The 20,014-nt window shown below is 32.0% G+C and overlaps 2 protein-coding genes across 2 annotated transcripts; one reads left to right on the forward strand and one right to left on the reverse strand.

Moving 5' to 3' along the window:
- Positions 1 to 6,214: 6,214 nt before the first annotated feature.
- On the forward strand, positions 6,215 to 16,935 carry LOC106714413 (adenylyl cyclase X E). The gene is made up of 20 exons (XM_014507457.2): positions 6,215 to 6,321; positions 7,515 to 7,697; positions 8,098 to 8,244; positions 8,808 to 8,973; positions 9,253 to 9,455; positions 9,659 to 9,808; positions 10,658 to 10,776; positions 11,389 to 11,533; positions 11,646 to 11,782; positions 11,965 to 12,114; positions 12,454 to 12,598; positions 13,117 to 13,194; positions 13,288 to 13,421; positions 14,052 to 14,222; positions 14,432 to 14,747; positions 14,822 to 15,185; positions 15,372 to 15,550; positions 15,693 to 15,960; positions 16,049 to 16,173; positions 16,287 to 16,935. Exons 1-20 carry the CDS (start codon positions 6,319 to 6,321, stop codon positions 16,806 to 16,808), a joined length of 3,705 nt encoding a protein of 1,234 aa, XP_014362943.2. The 5' UTR covers positions 6,215 to 6,318; the 3' UTR covers positions 16,809 to 16,935.
- Positions 16,936 to 17,948: 1,013 nt separating this feature from the next.
- On the reverse strand, positions 17,949 to 19,602 carry LOC106714416. The gene is made up of 2 exons (XM_014507460.2): positions 19,467 to 19,602; positions 17,949 to 18,422 (listed from the first exon to the last, which is right to left on the reverse strand). The coding sequence occupies exons 1-2, from the start codon at positions 19,530 to 19,532 to the stop codon at positions 18,054 to 18,056; spliced, it is 435 nt and encodes a 144-aa protein (XP_014362946.2). The 5' UTR covers positions 19,533 to 19,602; the 3' UTR covers positions 17,949 to 18,053.
- Positions 19,603 to 20,014: the final 412 nt, after the last annotated feature.

Genomic DNA, 20,014 nt, shown 5'->3' on the forward strand with positions numbered 1-20,014 from the left:
TAACGTATTTCCGCAGATATCGAGTGGGCTACAATAAATTACCTGGCGGTCACGGTAAATCAGGAATGGTAGACGATACGAGATTTCTTAGCTTACGCCGTACCCACATAAATAAAAAAACGAACACCACGCCGCAACTACTTAGGGCTTTTTACTACAATCATTTTATTTATGTAAGGACATAAATAAAATATCCCTTTGCATTGTTATCGTTTTTGGGTTAGATTTATTATTAATTCTCAAGTCTCTGTTCTTTTTAAGAAAATAGAGAAATGTATAAATATTTCAGCGACTAAATGTAACTCTTTGTTTCAATCTTGTGTTGTCAATCTCGTATACGCTTAAATGGCGGAACGTTCGAATGTAAATAAACCTTATTTCATCGATCACCTGCCAAACCGCGCAATATATGGCCCAATATTTTATCCACGGCGCGGACACTTTGAGCAACTGACAAACTGTAACACTTTGCAATAACTATGCAAATTTAATCTACGTACTTGCTTCAGCATAATAGTGACACTCATTCTAACAACCTCGGAGGTAAATTCTCTCTACAGATACTTCATTTGATACTGTAATAAATTTTCTTCAAAATTGGTTCAGAAAAAGCGTGATATCATTGTTTATTATAAAAAATGAAATAACTATGGTCATAACATCTTTTTACATCTTTTTAATTCTTTGGGCTCTGTTACTGACAATCTCTCTTTCTTCCTCTTACTCTTGCATTCTTTCCCTTTTTTACTCCCAGAATTATATATCCCTTTGTTGAAAAATACATACATAGACAATGAGTATTTAAATATATTAGTTATGGTCGTAAACCTTAAATTTCCTAATTTAATAGGCAACCTATAGTCTAAAGCAATAACTTCGTTACAATATTAGGGTGCACCCACACAAAATCCGACAATAAGGACCTAGCGCAGCGAAGTTTCACCGGGAATGGTAAAGACATCTTTGTTGTTCCAGGTGTGCTGTCACAATCAAGTTTGATGTTCGTAAGCTTACGCTTCGGATAAAGCATTGTAGAACTTATTTAAAGGTAATAAGGTATATATTATAACAAATATTCAATCATAACATTCGAATTAAAAAATCCCAACATACAACCAGGAGTAAGAACATTTCTTATTAATTAAAAAAGACTTCGTTAATGAGTTATAATAATATTTAATTATTAGTTAATCTTCTTCTTCTATATCATAAACCTGCTTGCTTATTTATCTTTGTTATAGTACCTTCGTCTATTTAATACAAAGTCAAACGTAATATACACATCAAAAAAGTCTAAGCAACACATATAAAGAACAATGGCAGCCGCCCATACATCAAAATAGTTGAGGCTAAATGATAGCGTCTAAGCATGAAAAATATCTTAAAACGATAAGAATTAGTTGCGGAGCAAATATCTGAAAGAATTTCGGCCCGAGGAAGCCGCAAAAAATAGATATTTTGATTTTAATTTTTCGTTTTTTAAGGTTACGTCATAATGACAGCTAGAGAAAATTCGCAATGAAGGTTGTTATTTAAGTAAATATCTAGTACGTGATTTTATTTTGTATATTAAATCAGAACTGTATCATTATAAATCAGGCAGATGGTGGTTACGAGTAGTTATGTGGCTGATTTCGAAAAATATAAGAGTACCACTAGCTGTCACGCGGCATGTTGGTACTCTTTGCTACGAGCGCCACACGAACTTAACCGACACAAGGCGGAGTATTTGTGACGTGCGTGACATTTTAAATGTTGCCATAACCATAAAAGCGAATAGTTACAACATAGTGCGGTTTGCAGTCATTTAAAAATGCCTGAAGACCAAAGAACTATCTTTTTTCACTAAGTATACACCTAATATAAATAATAAGTATCTATTTGAAAGTAAGTCTTGGAATATCATGCATAGTAATAATTTCTAATTCGTACACTTTGCTAAATATAATTCCGAAAATACGGCATTCTTTAAATGGTGGAAACACTTTAATGGGTGATAATCCAATTAGTCAATATACATTCTTTAAATTATTATAATGTTTCTGTGTCTTCAACAAAAATAGAATTATTTACGTAAATTATTAAAAAAATATGTAAATTAATTGTATCTATATGACATTTCTAGACGCTAATTTTTTTTTCAACTATTTTTCTGCCATTGTTCTTTCAATTTTACAATGTGTTTTCGCATTAAATCCTTAGTATTTTCGTACTTTTATTATTTATTTATGCTTTTTTAATATTAAACAACAATTTTTTTTTTTATTTACTTTTTAATAATCTTAATAACCAATAATTACGAGTAAGGAATGTTTGTACGTAGAACAAAGTAGGGTGCCTAATCAACTAAACTTAAAGTAATATTAAATGGTTGTACAAAAATTGCATAAATTAATACAAAGTGTGGTCTCCTCTGTTATGGAGAACTTGCTGGCACCGATTATTCATAAAATCGATGAGACTGTTAATGTGATCCTACGGTAATTGCTCCCAATGAAATTTTAGTAAGTCCATCAGTTGTTGGGTTGTTGTCACTCCATCCAAGTCATTTAAAACACGTCTCTGGAGCATGTCCCGTGCATGCTCGATGGGGTTGAGGTCTGGCGATTGTGCAGGCCAAGGCAATACCAGAAAGTTTTCCCTTGCCAAGTACTCCCGTGTGTGCAAAGCTGTATGCGAACGCGCATTGTCATGCATCAAGGTGAAATCGAAGCCAAGCGCTTGTGCGAATGGATGGACATAAAGTCTTAGAACATCCTCAACGTAATTTACAGCGTTCATGTTACCATTTACAAAAACGAGCTCTGTTCGTATGTTCTTCATAATACCCGCCCATACCATAACTGTTAAGTCGTTGTATGGATGCACTTCCTGAAGCCACCTCAGTCTTTCAGTATTTCCAGGACAACGGTACACTCTTACCCTTCTAGTATCAGGCTAGAACCCAAATCGAGACTCATCGCAAAATAAAATTTTATCCCATTATTTCCGGGTCCATATAATGTGTTGACTAAACCATTCATTTCGACGAGCGCGATTCCCGTGACGTATCGGTGGGCACCTAATTGGCCGTCGTGCTCGTAGGCCATACTCATGCAATCGATTTCACACAGTTTGGCAGCTAACAACAACAGTACTTGAATTTTGTAGCCTCAAACCTATCTCTCGGGCGGTTAACATCGGCTGGCGTCTTTCAGTCAGTTGTATGTATCGATCTTTCCGTGTTGTTGTACACCTTCCTCGACCTGGGTGCTGCTCAGCAGGATCTCCCGTGTTAGTTTAATGCTGATGAAGACGGCAAATAACGCTTCTGTTGAACCAAAATACCGAGATACCTGAGATTGAGTTCTTCCATCTCTACAGCTCTCTGCATTTCATCTGCGTTCAAATGACGTCGCTCCATAACGTAAAAAATGTCTCAAAATTCATTTTTTTTCAAAACTTTTTTTAATTATTGTTTGAATCTTAAAATTGATACCGAATACTAAATTTTAATAAGCAAAGAAAACGCTGTAAAATTCGAACAAATGCATTCGCTTTTAAATTTGTGAAAAAAAAACAAATGATACTCGATTTTTTTTCACAACCAGCCAGTATGTCCTAAACATCAAAAAAGTTTACATAAGTATTACCTACTTGGTAAAAAATGATAAAATAATTGATTAATAACTTGAAATAGTATGTGTTGCTTAGACTTTTTTGATGCGTGTATGTGGGACTTGTCTAATATTATATATAAAATTCTCGTGTCACAATGTTCGTTCCCGTACTCTTTCGAAACGGCTTGACCGATTCTCATGAAATTTTCTGAGCATATTGAGTAGGTCTGAGAATCGGCCAACATCTTCATACCCCTATTAAGTTTTTTTTTAACTGCGCGCGGACGGAGTCGTGGGCCGGAATAGCTGATGGCGTGGCGTGGAATAGCTTGCGGTCGACCTCACCAATAATTGTAATATAAATAATATTTTTACACAACTTTCACATATATACTTTGGAGAAGAAAGCTTAATAAATAACACCTCATACGAAATCGTCTAAATATAAAAAGTTTCACACATACAAACGAATAGCATACACTGTTGTCATTCGGATAAGATTATTTTTAATAGGGATGGAGGGGGCAAACGAGCAGCGGATCACCTAATATTAATTGATTCGCCCATGGACAAGTATGTAAGTGTGTTGAGTACAACATCAGAGGAACCGCAGATGGCCTTTAAGGTAGTTGTACGCTCTTTTCTTGAAAGCCCTAAGTCGTTATTGTTTGGAAATACAGCTCAGGACAGAGTATTACAAAGTTATAAAAGCACTTTGAGAAATTAAATTTGTATTTCCCGTACAGTGGGATAACAGCAACAAAGTGCGAGTACGGCAGCTTTAGTATGTGAGTCTCGCGCCGTGTAACTAGAGAGCGTTATTGAGTTGGTACTTCTGCGACAGTACCGGTGCAGGAATGTCTTCGGGAATTCCACTAGAGACATGCTATTGCACTAACAATGATAACAGAATTAACTGGTTGTTGTATTTGAACAACTTTATTTACTTTATTTCTTTCCTAGCTGCACTCGACATACATCGCAATGGTATTAGGAAAATAACATTATAAGGTTATGTAATCAAAATAATGCATACTCTCCTCAGAACATCCCACCAAAGTTAAAGCAAAATCTAGTACAATAGTTTAAGATCGCGTAGAGAACTGTCATTTAAACAATACAATCAGATTTATTGATACACTTGTACTTTTTTTTTCTATATTCAAACATTAAATCGTTTTGACCACATTGGTTTAAAATTACAAAATGAGAAAGAAAAAAAAACATGTGACGACAAACCTGTTAATATCGTACTTTTTCCAACTATGTACATACAACATTTTTTTTTGATATGACAAAATATTTAAATGCGCTTTCTATTGATAAAATATAGTATCTATTACTAGTCATTGTAGTCACCTATGAATTGTAGTACAATAGTTATCGACTAGATGGCGCTTAAAAATAAAAACGAAAGCTTCAAAACTAGCCCCAATTAACACAATTTTACTTCACAAATTGGCCATTAGATAGTTACGAATTATCTTTTTATTGCCAGCCGTGTAAATGAATTTGGAAACCAATTAGTAAAAGTTCTATAATTTTGAAGTGTTAAAGTAGCAAGAAGCAATTATAAAGGTACCAAAGCATACTTTTATTATCTCTCTTCTTCACTTTATACAGATATAGATAACAATGTTATTGTACAAGATTTTCGGAATAAGAAACACGTGGTAATAAACTATGTACTACAATAAATTAGATTTTAGATGAATATTTCGCTATAAAATATACTATCAGCATTTATAAATATTGCATAGTACTTACTACCTAAAAAAAACTTACATTTCACTATAAAATTCTTGAATTAATAAATTCATCTAACAACAGTGACACTCATGACATAGTAAAGATTGTTTTCAAGGTGTCGTTTAAGAAAATGTAGTGAAGAAGTTTTTAAATAAATCATCATCCTGATGAATAATAAAAAAATAATAATAATTCATAGATTAATAATAATTAATAAATTAGTAATAATTAATAAATTAATATTTTTTTACTTGATCTTATATTTAGAATAATAATAGTTAAGATAGATCAGATATTAAATTCTCGTAACATTTGGTAAAAATGATTAAACCTTTATTGAATTTTTAATAAACTTCATTATAAATTATTAGGCTAGTGTTGTAAGAACTATTAGACCATAGAATAAGCCTTAAATGTATCTAGAGTTATCCATATTCCATTTTAAATGAGGACATTTCATAATAAAAAATATGTGCGAATGACTCAGAATCAAGAAATTTCGATACAAAAATGACATATAAGAAAACATACTTGGAAATTAGTCTACGACATTTTCTATTTATTTTCCTTTGCCTTAACGTGGATTACCAATGATGAAACATCTGTACAAAAGACATTGTTATGTCTGTTGACAAAGAAAATCTTAAGAATGACAATCTATTTTGTGCGAGTTGAAGCTCTGGGTTCCTCTACGAGTAATCACTGTACTATTAAACTTTCTATAACATTAGAGCCGGTATTAGTATAAAATTCATCAAATCATTTGATAGAAGCACATTTTAAATAATTATCACTATCATAATCTGCTCAAATATCGATGTCCAGTGAGTGGCCTTTATCAGTTTTAATCGCTGGGCAAGAAGTACAGTTCTCCTTCAGTTATAATTGATTGGCGCTCTAGTGTAGTCGATATTGTGTTTATGTGCATAGTATTTCAAGTTTCAGTTATGTTTGTATATATCTGATAAACATGGTATGTAATATATAGACACATGTGTACATAAAAGATTCGATTCCTCGAAATTAATTTCGATTGTGTAATAAGATTTCAATTTACTAATCATTTTTAATACAAATACGCAAGTGGCGTGCTTTTATTTTCTTTCTAATGTGTAATAAATCAATGTTTGACAATTTCTCCCTAAATTTATCTTTAAAGTATAACTGAAATTCGTGATTATTTTTTTAATCACGAAAATATCGTAGTAATATTTTTAAATATGAGTCATCGCACTGTTTTGCTTTATCATGTGTAAATCATTTGGAATCTGTTCACAAAACAAAATATAAGGATAATCAAGAGGTTTATTTGTTGAAACTGGATATTTTGATTTATTTTCGTCATGTCATTAAAATACAATTTTCAAATAGAAACTACGCTAGAACCTAAAACTAAAAACCTTAAAAATATAATATAAAAATTAAAATATACCATTAAAAAGAGTCCCTTTAGGCAAGGTTCCGAAGATACTGGCAGCGTTTCCCCTTTGAATAACTAGACTAATTCTTTGTCCGAGATAGCTGCTAGCTCTTCGAATGTTAATTAAATTGCGTCTTAGCATTGTAAAATGATACAATTTAATACATAATCCAAAATCCATAAAGCTACTTGAATTACATGTCTCAAAATGTTGACTTTTTTTATAAATAAATAAAACAAGTACTGATTTGTTATCAGCGAAATATTTTTACATGTAATCATTAGAATAATTGGCAGTAGATATATTCGCCATGTTCACACAACGATTTATCAATGAGATAGTATTTTTCAACATTTCCTTGCCAGCTATTATATGACATTTAATAGTAATTTTGCGTCAGTCTGAGTCTCTTTTAACTAGAGTGTTGAACGGATTTTTTGGCAGCAGATCCTACTGTGAAATATATTTTATGTAAGGCATTAACAACTTAATTTTGAGTTGTTTAGAGGTCATAAGATAGACTGTTCATTAACACCGTGTACGAATCCTAAGAACGCATGTTTTAAACATCGTTGGTTTCCATTGCCTAAACACTTTTACAAAAACCCTTTATATGGCTTGCAATTATAATTCCCAGTTCAGGGACAACAACACAACGTGCTCCTGTAACTTAAACGGTTTTACAGTCTTTCGATTATTTTTCTTGCTGTATCAAAGAGCTTTAGCCAAGAACTTTCTTTAATAGGATGACCGGACACTTTCGCGGACCACAGGGTCCGTGGTACTTCAAGTGGGTGCTCTGGAGCTATTGGCCAGATACTCCATGAACTCGAACAGGGCGACGAGCATGCTTTCTTCGTTGCATGAATTCAGAACTCAAGAAGTGGAACAATCCGGAGGCAAACAGTGGAATTGGAAGTATTTAAGGGTAACAACTATTTGATAGCATTTTAAATCAATTAGTATCGGTATAAAATTTAAATAAATACAGTTTTTTAAATTATTGTAAAGAAGAACCCAAGTAGATAAGTCTTCCTCACATGAAGATAACATTTGAAATTTGGACTTATATATTAATTTACCGAATTATTACAAAAAAATCTTGTCTTTTAGTAGTTCTCTAGTTTAGTTCGGTCTGAAATTTTGATTTAAGTAATATTATCTAAAAATTATCTGACTGCGCAGCAGTAAACCTGCTGAGATGAACATGGCTGAAACATCCTTTTCTAAGTGTCTAAGAACACTCGCCGCCCTAATTTTTTCATAAAAGAAAATTAAGTGAAGTAAATTATTATTACTCTATAACAATAATGTATACCAATTTACAGGATCAATTCTTTCAAAAAGATTTGGAAGGTCTTTACCGCAAATATGATGACAAACTACGGGAATCCTTAATTTACATTTACGTTACTCTGCTTACTCTCTTCTCAACGGCCCACATAGTTCTAGTTATTATTAGTACATATAATGAGGTTAGTAATTAATAAATCACATACACTCTATCTTCAATTAATATCGACTTCACAATTTCTTCCTTATCAATTTGAATCTCATGAAAATGATTTAAAGAAATTTATATTTATTTCCAATTACTAGTTTAAGATTAAGTCATTGATTGTCTTATACATGATATTCATGTTTGACACGATAGATAACAAGCTTGATAACGAAAAAGTCCCCAACTCATTGTTAGGGATAAAGCAGTTAGTTGTTATTGATCAGAAGTATTTTATAGTGCGCAATTAAATCAGTCTCGCTACTACTCACAGTTCTTTTCTTTCCTTTCTTTCTTTGTGTTCTGGTATAAGGTAGAAAACCAAGAGGATGAACCAAAAGAAAGAACAAAAGAAAGAAAAAGGAGATGAAAGTATGAACTAAGAAATATTAGTACATTTCCAAGTTTCATTTAGAAACGTTAGGGCCAATTCACATAAATATACCATGTGATCGTGATACTGTGATACTCCTAAATTCCAAATATTGTTATATGTTGTTTTACCTCGACTAACGTATTCGTATGATCCTTTTGCCGTAGCAAATACAGTGGAAGTCGACATACTTATCAATGGGTATGTACATACTAAGAATAACGGTTCCTGTCCTATCGTTATGGAAATGTTTTTACCACCCTTTGAAGAGGAAATGGTTTTGGATGCCAATTTTCATCACATTCATAATAACCGCAGATCTTGTTGCTTCTGGTTTGTATTTTTTCTATAGTTTTGTACATTAGCATATTTATTAAAAGAAAATTACATAATTACTCTTTATTCTACTGAATCATTCAATTTGTAATCAAGTATTTTTTAAATGTTTCTTTAAACTTTTGAGGAAAATCAATCGGATTCTGCAACATTTTTGTAACATTAATACATTAAATTTTAAACATTGTTACCTCATTAAATGATTAAATAACGGAAGCGATTACAGCTAAATTTACTAGACATATAATAATCCGAACATTAATTTTATTGTTCCAGATATATCAGTAGCAATATACAGTTATCACGAAGGTATATCGCTAAGACCGGCATATGATTCAATGGCACTTCTATCGATTTACATATTTCTACCGATGAGGAATAATATTTTAGTCATAATGCTCGGTCTAATAGTTAGTGTTATCTATGTTCTCATCTTCACTTTCTTCACGTATTATGGCGATACGCATATTGAAGTTGTGGTAAGTTGTAGTAACCCAGATTCCTATGCAGAAACACATCTACAAAAACAACTAATTATAACTAGTTTACAGTGAAAGTTACATAGAAAAGATATAAAGTGTTATATAAAAGTGTTTTTGTGTTTTGTTTTTTTGTTCTTCGGCAGTGTATGTGTTTATATAGTGAAAATCAATTTTATTATTATTGCAATTTTTTATTTAAGGTGGCGTCAGACACAATTTTTCTGATAGGAGTAAATTTAATGGGGATATACTTTAGACTGATGAACGAAATAGTAACGCGAAGGTCCTTCTTGGACAGGAGAGCTTGCGTTGAAAGTACACTGCGACTAAAATTTGTGAAAGATCAAGAGGTAACGTAAAATGTTCATTTTATTATTAAATAAAAATAGGTCAAAAAGCACGTTATGCTTAGTACATAATAAAAATATAAAGTAGACACATATAAAGTTATATAAATCAGTGCTTAAACGAAAAATGATTGATAATAGTTCTCGATCCAAGTTGATTTCAATACTTTCTGAATGTCGATTGTTTTATCGTGAATTTTCACTGCCTTTATGAACAAAAACATCTGACAATAACAGTTAACAATATGTTTAAAAAATTATGTATGTTTTAAATTAACTTTCTATTTAAGTCTTACTGAATTAATAGATAACATTTTGTTAAAACTTTCGACTTTTGTATATCCATCAATATTTTTGACTAGAGATCTAGATAATCGTAATTGATAAGCCTTCATTGATTTTATCTGTTCATAAACATGTGTTACCTTCATGTTACATATTTAGTTTGGACAATTTATTGTGTTAGGGCAAATAAATTGATTAAGTAACAATATTAAAACAATAATTACATATCTAATCATTGATTTCTGAGACCAAAATCCTTGTGTAAAACTTATCGCCATCCCTCTCATTATCTTTGACAAGAAAAAGATAGCAATATTTTTTATTCAGGGATTTGGTCTCGGAAGCCAATAAATTATGCTTTTATAGATTGCTTTTTAGTATTTTATATAAAAAACACAAAGACGATCTCAACAATTAAGTTTTGAAATTTAAATAAAGCAATGAACAGAGTTTTCGAATCCGAACTTTTTTGCACTGTATTCTATAGAACTTCTGAAAGAATAATGTTTTATTTTATTTATATTTCTTTGTAATATGTCATAAAATTGTAAAATTTGTTCTTTACAGGAACGTCTTATGTTAAGTATATTACCGGAGCACATCGTATCCAAAGTTCGACAAGATATACGGACAATGTTTTTAGACATACAATCTCACAGCCACACACACAACATGAAATCATTCAAGTACGTCATAATTAATAATTATTTATGTCCATTTTCACATAAAACATATTTATCAGATATAGACAGTTTAATCCTCCACTCATCGATCATTGTTTTTTTTGTATTTTCTATTATCTAATATTCTAAATGCTGCCATATTAATACCACGTTGACTTCTTATAACATTTTAAGTTTTGTGAAAACATCATTATCTTAGTCTCATCATCAGCTCACTATACGTCCCCACCGAGGGGCTTGGAGCCTACCCCAAGTTAGAGGTGACTAGGTCATATTCAAATACGCTGGCCCAGTGTGGATTGGTTGACTTCACACACATCACTGAATTTCTTCTTAGATATGTGCAGGTTGCATCACGATTTTTTCCTTCACCGTAAGAACGTCGGATAAATTTACATATTTAAATCGAAAATCGAAAACACATTGGTACATGGCGAGATTCGAACCTAGGACCTGCAGATTGCAAGTCAAGTGCTTAACCCCTGAGCCACCGACGCTATCATTATCTTAGTATCATTGTAATATTGTTCAGAAATAAGAAACTGATAATTTTATATTTACGATTTTGTACATTTTATCAATTAATATATATGTACTATATATATATTTTTACAGCCAATTATATGTTGAAGAACATAAAAATGTGAGCATTTTGTACGCCGATGTTGTTAACTACACTAAGATATCAACAAGTTTGTCCCCAATGAGGATGGTGGAACTATTAAATGAACTTTTTGGACGATTTGATGAAGCATCTGAGGTACGAATTTTATTAGTTATTATTTTGATGAATGATTCTTTAATAATTTTCATAACTTTAATTATTATATTATTAATTGTCACTCAAGTATATTAAGTAAGTTTTTTTATAGGAGTACGATGTTCTAAGAATTAAATTCTTGGGCGATTGCTATTATTGTGTCAGCGGTGTGCCGAAACCGAGTGCGTTACATGCGAAAAATTGTGTTGACCTTGGACTAGAAATGATCAATATTATCAAAGATGTTAGGTAAGTTATTTCACTTTGGATTACAATGTGTCATATACATTCTGGAAGATATAGACATAATTTAAAACATTATCTATATGTCAATATTGTACAAATTAGGGTGTATGTTTAAATATTCTGGTCCTTGATTGTGTGATAGAATCTGATTATGCTATTAATTTTTTTTTTATTTTTACTTTAAGAGAGAAACGTGCATTGAATATCGATATGAGAATAGGTGTACATTCTGGAAAAATCTTAAGTGGCCTTATTGGTATTCGGAAGTGGCAATATGATATATGGTCCAAAGACGTAACAATTGCCAGTAAAATGGAATCCACTGGAAAAGCGGGGTAAGTGCTTGCTTTGAACTCTGTATAAATTTAGATGAAAAGAGATGATTTAAAAATCTAAGAATAAGTTTATGTTTTTGAATGGATTTATCATCCACTGACTGTGGGTTTCTGGGGTCAAAATCCTATTTTAAAACATGTCTCTGTTTGGTGCAAGATGTCACGGAAGATGACATGTTTTGTATAAAAAATTTGGACTCCGAAGCCAACGGTGAATACCAAAGTTAGAAACATAAAGAACAAGATAAAAAAAAATGGGTTGTTATAGAATAAATCATGAATTTTTCTAATGCATAATTATTAGCTTACCATATTTTGATTAACTATTTATCTTTCCAGAAAAGTTCACATAACAAAGCAAACGCTTGAACTAATTTTAGACTTCGCTCGGGACTATATAATTGAGCCAAATTTCGAATCTCAAAATCATCCGTTCATGATTAAAAACAAATTGGAAACCTATTTATTATCCAAACCGCAAAGGGTAAATCTGATTAATTTTATTATTTGAATCATCATCATCAACCTGCCGTTATCCCTATGGAGGGTCGGCTCAGTATGTACTACTACTCCATACATCTCTATCAGCCGTCATATCTGAATTTACCCCCTTCTTACGCATATCCTCTTTCATACAATCTATCCATACTTTTTTTGCTCTTCCTTTACCTTTATAGCCATCCAAATTCAATCTCATTACTTTTATGTTTATAAGATCATCATCCCTACGCATAACATGTCCAAACCGCTAAACTTCTGCTCCTCAATGTCTCTATAACTCGCGCTACTTTCAAACTTCCTCTGACATGCACATTCTTAATTATTGTTCATTTTATTATTTAAATAGCAAAACAATAGTCAAATCTTAACACAATTTACTCAAAAACTTTACCGCTGTTTATAATGCAATCCATTAAAAATATGAAATATAAAGTTTTTGGTTTGAAAGTCTCCGAAATAGTTATGGTGCACAAACTTATAAATTATTTCTTTTTCTTCCAGCCCTTTTCCGAATATAAACCATTTAGAAGAGCTTCAGTGGGATTCAATAAAATTATAAATTCAAGATCACGCACTAGAGTAAGTTTATATTTGAATCATTTTAGAAAAACATGATATCAGTGAAACTAAGTAAAATGCATGATTCTGTGATGCATTCTATGTTTCTAGTAGCGATCGGAAAATAGGAATTCGTCTAATTTCCGTCGGACAACTTTCATGGACGAAAACTTAGTGGAGTATCAGCAAATGTTAAAAGCAGCGGACGCACAAATGGCTAAAGAAATTGAGGATATGACAAACGGGAAGTAAGTGTAAAATTTTTATTCACTTATTTTATTCACCGTCTTTATAACAGTATCTTTAATTCTATGAACTCACAAAAAATCTTCACTTATTTCTTATGTTATGACTTTCTTCTATGATGGTAAAGGTATTTACATTTTTCTTTCCCACTGATACAGAAAACAAACACTGGCTTTTTGGTGTTAAAGAAATAGTTACATTTCATGGACGGATGAATCATCTATGCCCTCAAAATAATTTCGAAAGTTCATTACTCTTACTTTTTACGATATAAGGTTGCTTAATTTAAATTATTATTTAAACAAATAATCTTGGATTAGCACCAAGGCTTAAGATTAATGGAAAAATCAATCAAATTCATGTAAACAATTCATGCACTTGACAGCGTGTTTTATCTACTTACTAGCTTTTACCCGCGACTCCGTCCGCGCGGAATAAAAAATAGGAAAAGGGGTAAAAATTATCCTATGTCCGTTTCCTGGTTCTAAGCTACCTGCCCACCAGTTTTCAGTCAAATCGATTCAGCCGTTCTTGAGTTATAAATAGTGTAACTAACACGACTTTCTTTTATATATATAGATAATATTAACTAGACAGATTTGATAATTAAATTTGTTATAATTTTATTTCAGGGAACATTTCAGAAAGGAATCGAGCTTAAACAGAATTACTTTAATGTATAAAAATTTCAATTTAGAAAAATCTTTCCTTCAGCTACCCGATCCTTTGTTCAAATATTACATAACTTGCTGCCTCATTATTTTAATTTTGATTCTTCTTATTACCGGATTCACAACCAACTGGTAAGTTAACATTGTCATTAACGAATTCCATATTTCTTATTCTAAAGTCACAAGTGGACCTAGTAAAGGTTCCTTCAACCTTCTTAGTAAAAACCTTGAACGATAATCTGATTTCTGAACGGAACAAATTTCTGAAGACTTTCTGCCAATAGTTTCAACATTCTGTAACTAGAAACATCTTTACTGATTCAAAATTATTTGTATTTTAGGTTCCGGGGATTTCAGTGGTTCACATGCGGTATTTTTGGCATATTGATAGTTACTTTAGTGGTTCTCCAACCGCTGACATGGTTTCAATTTTTATGGACTAAATATAAGGGAATTAATGAGCCAAGAAATAAATGTCTGCGTTTTATTTATGATTTATCAGTGAAAATCATAAAATCTGCTAATATACGAACTGGGGTTTATTTATTGATAAGCGTTGGTCTCGCAGCTACGTCAATGGTTAATGTAATTGCTTGCTCCGAAGTCGACGTGGAACCGTCAACAGAAACCGTTCTATCGAATTGTGTTTCGTCGTGGGTAATCATATGTTTCATAATTTAATTTGTAGTTTTAGTTTCAATTATCATTTTCATATTGATTTTTTGTTGCAGCACGTAACACAATGCTGGAGTTTAGCTTTGCTACTAAATTTCTTGTTCAGCAGAGTGTTTTTTATATTTAAGTGGATAGTAGCAGGTGCAATGACCACGTTTTACCTATGGGTTGTGTGGGACTTAAAGTCATCTCTCTTCTCAATCGATCTAACTTGGAATGTTGGATTAGATTCGAGAATTTCGCATACACTCTCTGTTGTATTTATTACTGTTACATTGTATTGGATCGACCGCACTACTGAATATAGAAATCGACTGGATCATCTGTGGCAAATACAACTGAGCGATGAACAAACTGAAGCCGAAACAATGTTAAGAGTTAACAACATGCTCTTAGAAAATATACTGCCGGCGCATGTTGGTACGTTATGTATACTTTATATACTCGCTTAAAGAAATCTCAAGGATGCAATGTTTAATTTTATATACTTATCTATTATTGCATTGATAACTGTCAAATTCCGCATAATGTGTTGCACAAATGATTGGGTAACTTATTAATATTCAATGTAACATTTGTTATAATATTGTAAATTTTTTATTTTAGTTCAAGTATATTTGGACCTCAATAGACCAATAGATGAATTGTACTACGAGAAATACGACAACGTCGCCGTTATGTTCGCGTCGTTAACTGATTACAAGCTTGGAGTCGAAGACGACGGCGATTTGAGCGACAAGTTTGTTTTACGAATATTGGATGAAGTTATTTCTGATTTTGACAGGGTAATTGTTCATTCTACCAATTAAGTTACTTTATAAAATACTCAAATTTAATTTAAAATCTAAAATTAAACAAAGCATAGACTGATTTTTGTTCTATATAATATTTCCTATATATTTTAAATAAGTAATTGTAATTCTTTAGCTTCTTCTTACTGGTGCGTCAATTTACAAAGTAGAAAAAATCAAAATGGCCGACTGGACGTACATGGCTGCATGTGGCTTAGATCCAAATCGACGGGAGTCGATGGATTCTGGATCATTCGAGTCTGCCGTTGATAGAAAGCAAAATAGTCCCTATAACCGGGCATTAGTACTGACAATGGTCGAATTTGCAGCAGCAATGATGAAACAACTCAAAAATTTTAACCGTGGATCATTTCAAAGTTTTGAAGGACTTAATTTAAGAATCGGTAAGCATGTATGACTACTATATCTCGCTAAACAAAATTGCGTAATCTTAACAAATTTACTTATCAGGATTTAACTTTAAATCTTCAGGTATTTCTAATGGAGAAGTAGCGGCTGGAGTTGTTGGTTCCCTTAAGCCGTTATACGATATTTGGGGCAATGCTGTTAATATGGCTTCTAGAATGGATTCTACTGGCGAAGCAGGAAGAATTCAAGTAAATGTTTTTACTCAAAACAATTGATTTTAAATTATGACTCTAGAATCACTAGAATAGAGTTTGTTTAAAATATTAAGACTAATTTGAAGTCAATTTTGATTCCTTTTTAGGTGACTGAGAATACTGCGCTTTTGTTAGACGCATGTGGAGTTCTAACATTATATCGAGGTGAAACATTTGTAAAAGGCCCCGGTTACATTAAAACCTATTTTGTACCATTGGATGAAAACTTCAACCTGATTAAAAAGGAACAGAGCTCCGAATACTACAATAGTTTGTCAGACAGAAAACGTTATTACAGCGTTCGAGATGATACCAGTGACGTGTCTTACGAAACAGCGCCAAAACCGACACAATTCACAACTCACAATAGAAATTATTTTGTACCAGAATCGACGTATAATGTTTACAAAGATGATAGATATATTGATAGTTCTGAAGATGAAAGAGAAGTTGTTGAAACACAAGATGATGAAACACATAGTAATGATCACAGTGGTTTAGATGAAGAAGTGTTTGGTGATGATTGTGATTTTACAGATGATTGTAGTTTAAGCACTATCACTTCTGGTTCCATTGACTCATCTGATACTACAATATCAGAACCAATGGTAATTGAAACAAAATGTTAAGGATAGATAGAATCGATAAAAATTCATGAAAGACATAATACTCAGAATACATACTGCAGTCTTAACATAGATATTATACAATTTATAAGTGAAACTATTATTAAAGAAAATTGATGACTTCATAAAATAAAACACAAAATTTGAGTCCCCTTGCAAATCTCTCCTTGATTTTCGTATGATTTGATATTAATTAATGTTACTTTAATGTGGATAGTATAAAGAAATTCTTACTTTAAAAATATTTAATGTATTCGAATGTTTAGTAATTAAGTATTAGACGTTATCAATTTATCTGCATTTAGATATTAGTTATTTCCTATCCAAAATATAGCAATGCATATTAGTCAGGAAGTAATATAGTTAATATTTTGTATTTCTCTTTGTCTTTTTATTGGATAAGTATGTATTAAAATTCAATGTTAAATAAATAATTTGAGTGAAAGCAATTTCCTTGGGAAAGTAATGGAAAACTTTAATAAGAATTAAGTGCTTGAGCTTCTGGAACTTTATTTAACAACAAGCTGATGGCTTTGCGTAAAGCGCTTGATCTGAAAATGTATATTTTGTTATCTTTTTTTTTATAAATTTTCATGTTCATTAAATTCATTGTTTTAAAATCTTCATATTCTTCTCGCCTTATTAATTATCTGTTACATTAGTAGAAAATAACAAACTATTTTCTTGATTCTTTCATAATATAAATATTAATTTGATTCTTCATATACTGTTATATGTTTAAAGTTAGTTAAGTAATATTATAAAAATAATACATTCTAGTAAATTATTATTTTTCCCTTGAAATAATTAGAGTGTTTATATTGAGAAAAAAAACTAAAGCAATAAGGTATAAGTACTATAAATGCCATTGCGTTTTGCTGTCAATAGGATGAATTGCCGTATCTTCTGTAATTATAAACTGGTTTCAAAATAATTGTAGCATTAAACGTACCTTTGCAGCAGGTTGTTTGTAGGTACAAAATATAGATAGTACTTATCTTAGGATAAATGTTATGCGCTCTATTTTAATATTTAATGATATGTCATGTAATTTAAAAAATACTAGTAAATGTACAGAAGCATCTGTATCACCTTGATACTGATGCTTCTGTAGGTAGCAAAATAAGAAATTATTATATTTGAAATAAATAGCCATTTATTAACAAAACCTTTACAACATTGATCTAGAAACTACTGTGTATACAAACAAACAACCAATAACAGTGTTACTAAACAGTTGGTACAGTTTTAATCCAATTTCACTTCGAGCAGTACTGGTGTTTTGTCGAAGAAGCAGAGAATAACTTTATACATTGTCTCCAATGGATTTTTCTCAGATATTTTGTCACATGCCATAACAGCTGCTTTAATCTCCTCTTTCTTGTCACTCTTTTCATACAAAGCCAAGATCTTATCCTTATGGAAATGTCCTGTGTCGTCACTGAAGCCGGCTTTCTTGAAGAGACAGAAAGAGAACTTTTTGCTCGTCTTATTATTGTCGAACTGCCAATTGAAGATACGCTGTAGAATGTTAACATCTGCTCCAGTTTCGGCGATACATTCTACGGACTTTTCCGTTATCAGGCCCACAATATCAGATGGAACACCGATTGTTGCCTATAAAGATAACAATTTTCCTATTTATACAGAGAAATTAATAATTTAATAACCATAAAAAATATTAGCCTAAAAATCATTAACATTTGTTATTTTATCATTTAAGATTTCAATGAAAGAATTCTTGTCTACATTATGCTACAATTTTTTTTTTTTGTTAATTAAAGAAACACTGAGATTGAGAAACTGGTGGCCGAACCCAACATCATTGGCGAGATAAAAGCGCAACGACTCCGCTGGCTCGGCCACTTAGAAAGAATGGATGATGTTCGTGGTGTCAAACGCGCATATACGGGACGACCGAGTGGTCGGCGTCCAGTTGGCCGTCCCAAATATCGCTGGATAGACGAAGTAAATAGAGATCTTCGGGACCTACAGGTTCGGACCTTGAATTGGGTCGGGACGGCGCGGGATCGGAAAAAGTGGAGACTTTTGTTGTCGGAGGCCAATGCCCACTTTGGGTCACTGCGTCACCCTAGTTAGTTAGTTTTTTTTTTAATTAAAGAAACTCTTTAAAAATCAATTAGTAATTACTGACTTTTACTGTTCAATCTTTTTTTAATTAAAAGTCATAATATAATTATAATAATCACTATCCTACGGTGAAGGAAAACATCGTGATGCAACCTGCACATATCTGAGAAGAAATTCAATGATATGATATGATATGATAATGATATGTGTGAAGTCAACCCGCACTTGGCCAGCGTGGTTGACTATGGCCTAGTCACCCCTAACTTGGGGTAGGCTCCGAGCCCCTCGGTGGGGACGTATAGTGAGCCGATGATGATGATGATGAATCACTATCCGACGATTTGAGATTAGGGATCTTAAATTCATTATCCAACACCACGTTAACCCGTTTTTAGTGAAAACTTATTTGGAAAAAGTAATAGTTCCTATTTTTACAATATATTTTATTTTCAATATCATGAGCAAATATAAACTATATACCTATACTACGTGAGATGATACATTTTATACACGTTCGTTTTATAAATACTCAAGCTTTGAAACTTAAAGCATACTTTACCAAAAACTTACCTTTTTAGCAGCGGTAATTCCAACCAAAACAGCGCACAGAAATAGTAAAGTAGTTTTGAGTACCATTTTGATTTTCAAATAATTATTTTACTTTGTTGTGTTCTAGCACAATGCTTGTTACTGAATACTGACCAATACTGCCAACCACTTTTATATACCTTGTTCATTGTAGCGTCATGTTATTATATGTCATAAATTACATTATGAAGGTTTATTATAATAATCACGTTTTAACAATATCTCGTGAAATTTCTACAAATGACCATGTAAATATAGGAATAATTTCTATTCATTTTATACAATCTTACTAATATTATAAATGCGAAATTTTAAATAGATGGATTTGTTAGCAGCTAACTCCAAAACGGCTAAACAGACAAAAATTGGCACGGAAATATATTATAGCCTGGAAAAGCGATTAGGCTACTTATTATTATTTTTAAATTCCGCCCAGATGAAGTAACGGTCAAAAGCTTGTGGCACATAATTTTTTAATGCTATATCTGATACTTTAGGCCTTTTGTTCACCAACACCGTCATCGAGGTAG

This window comes from Papilio machaon, chromosome 2 (genome assembly GCF_912999745.1).
Source record: "Papilio machaon chromosome 2, ilPapMach1.1, whole genome shotgun sequence".
NCBI classification, from domain to species: Eukaryota; Metazoa; Arthropoda; class Insecta; order Lepidoptera; family Papilionidae; genus Papilio; species Papilio machaon.

Excerpts from the sequence above, each read along its gene's own strand:
- LOC106714416 (XM_014507460.2), bottom strand. The coding sequence starts at position 19,532 with ATGGTACTCAAAACTACTTTACTATTTCTGTGCGCTGTTTTGGTTGGA. Across the intron at positions 18,423-19,466 it reads GAATTACCGCTGCTAAAAAG|GCAACAATCGGTGTTCCATC; the intron begins GTAAGTTTTTGG and ends TTATCTTTATAG.
- LOC106714413 (XM_014507457.2), top strand. Across the intron at positions 12,599-13,116 it reads TATTATCCAAACCGCAAAGG|CCCTTTTCCGAATATAAACC; the intron begins GTAAATCTGATT and ends TTTTTCTTCCAG. Across the intron at positions 15,961-16,048 it reads AGGACTTAATTTAAGAATCG|GTATTTCTAATGGAGAAGTA; the intron begins GTAAGCATGTAT and ends TTAAATCTTCAG.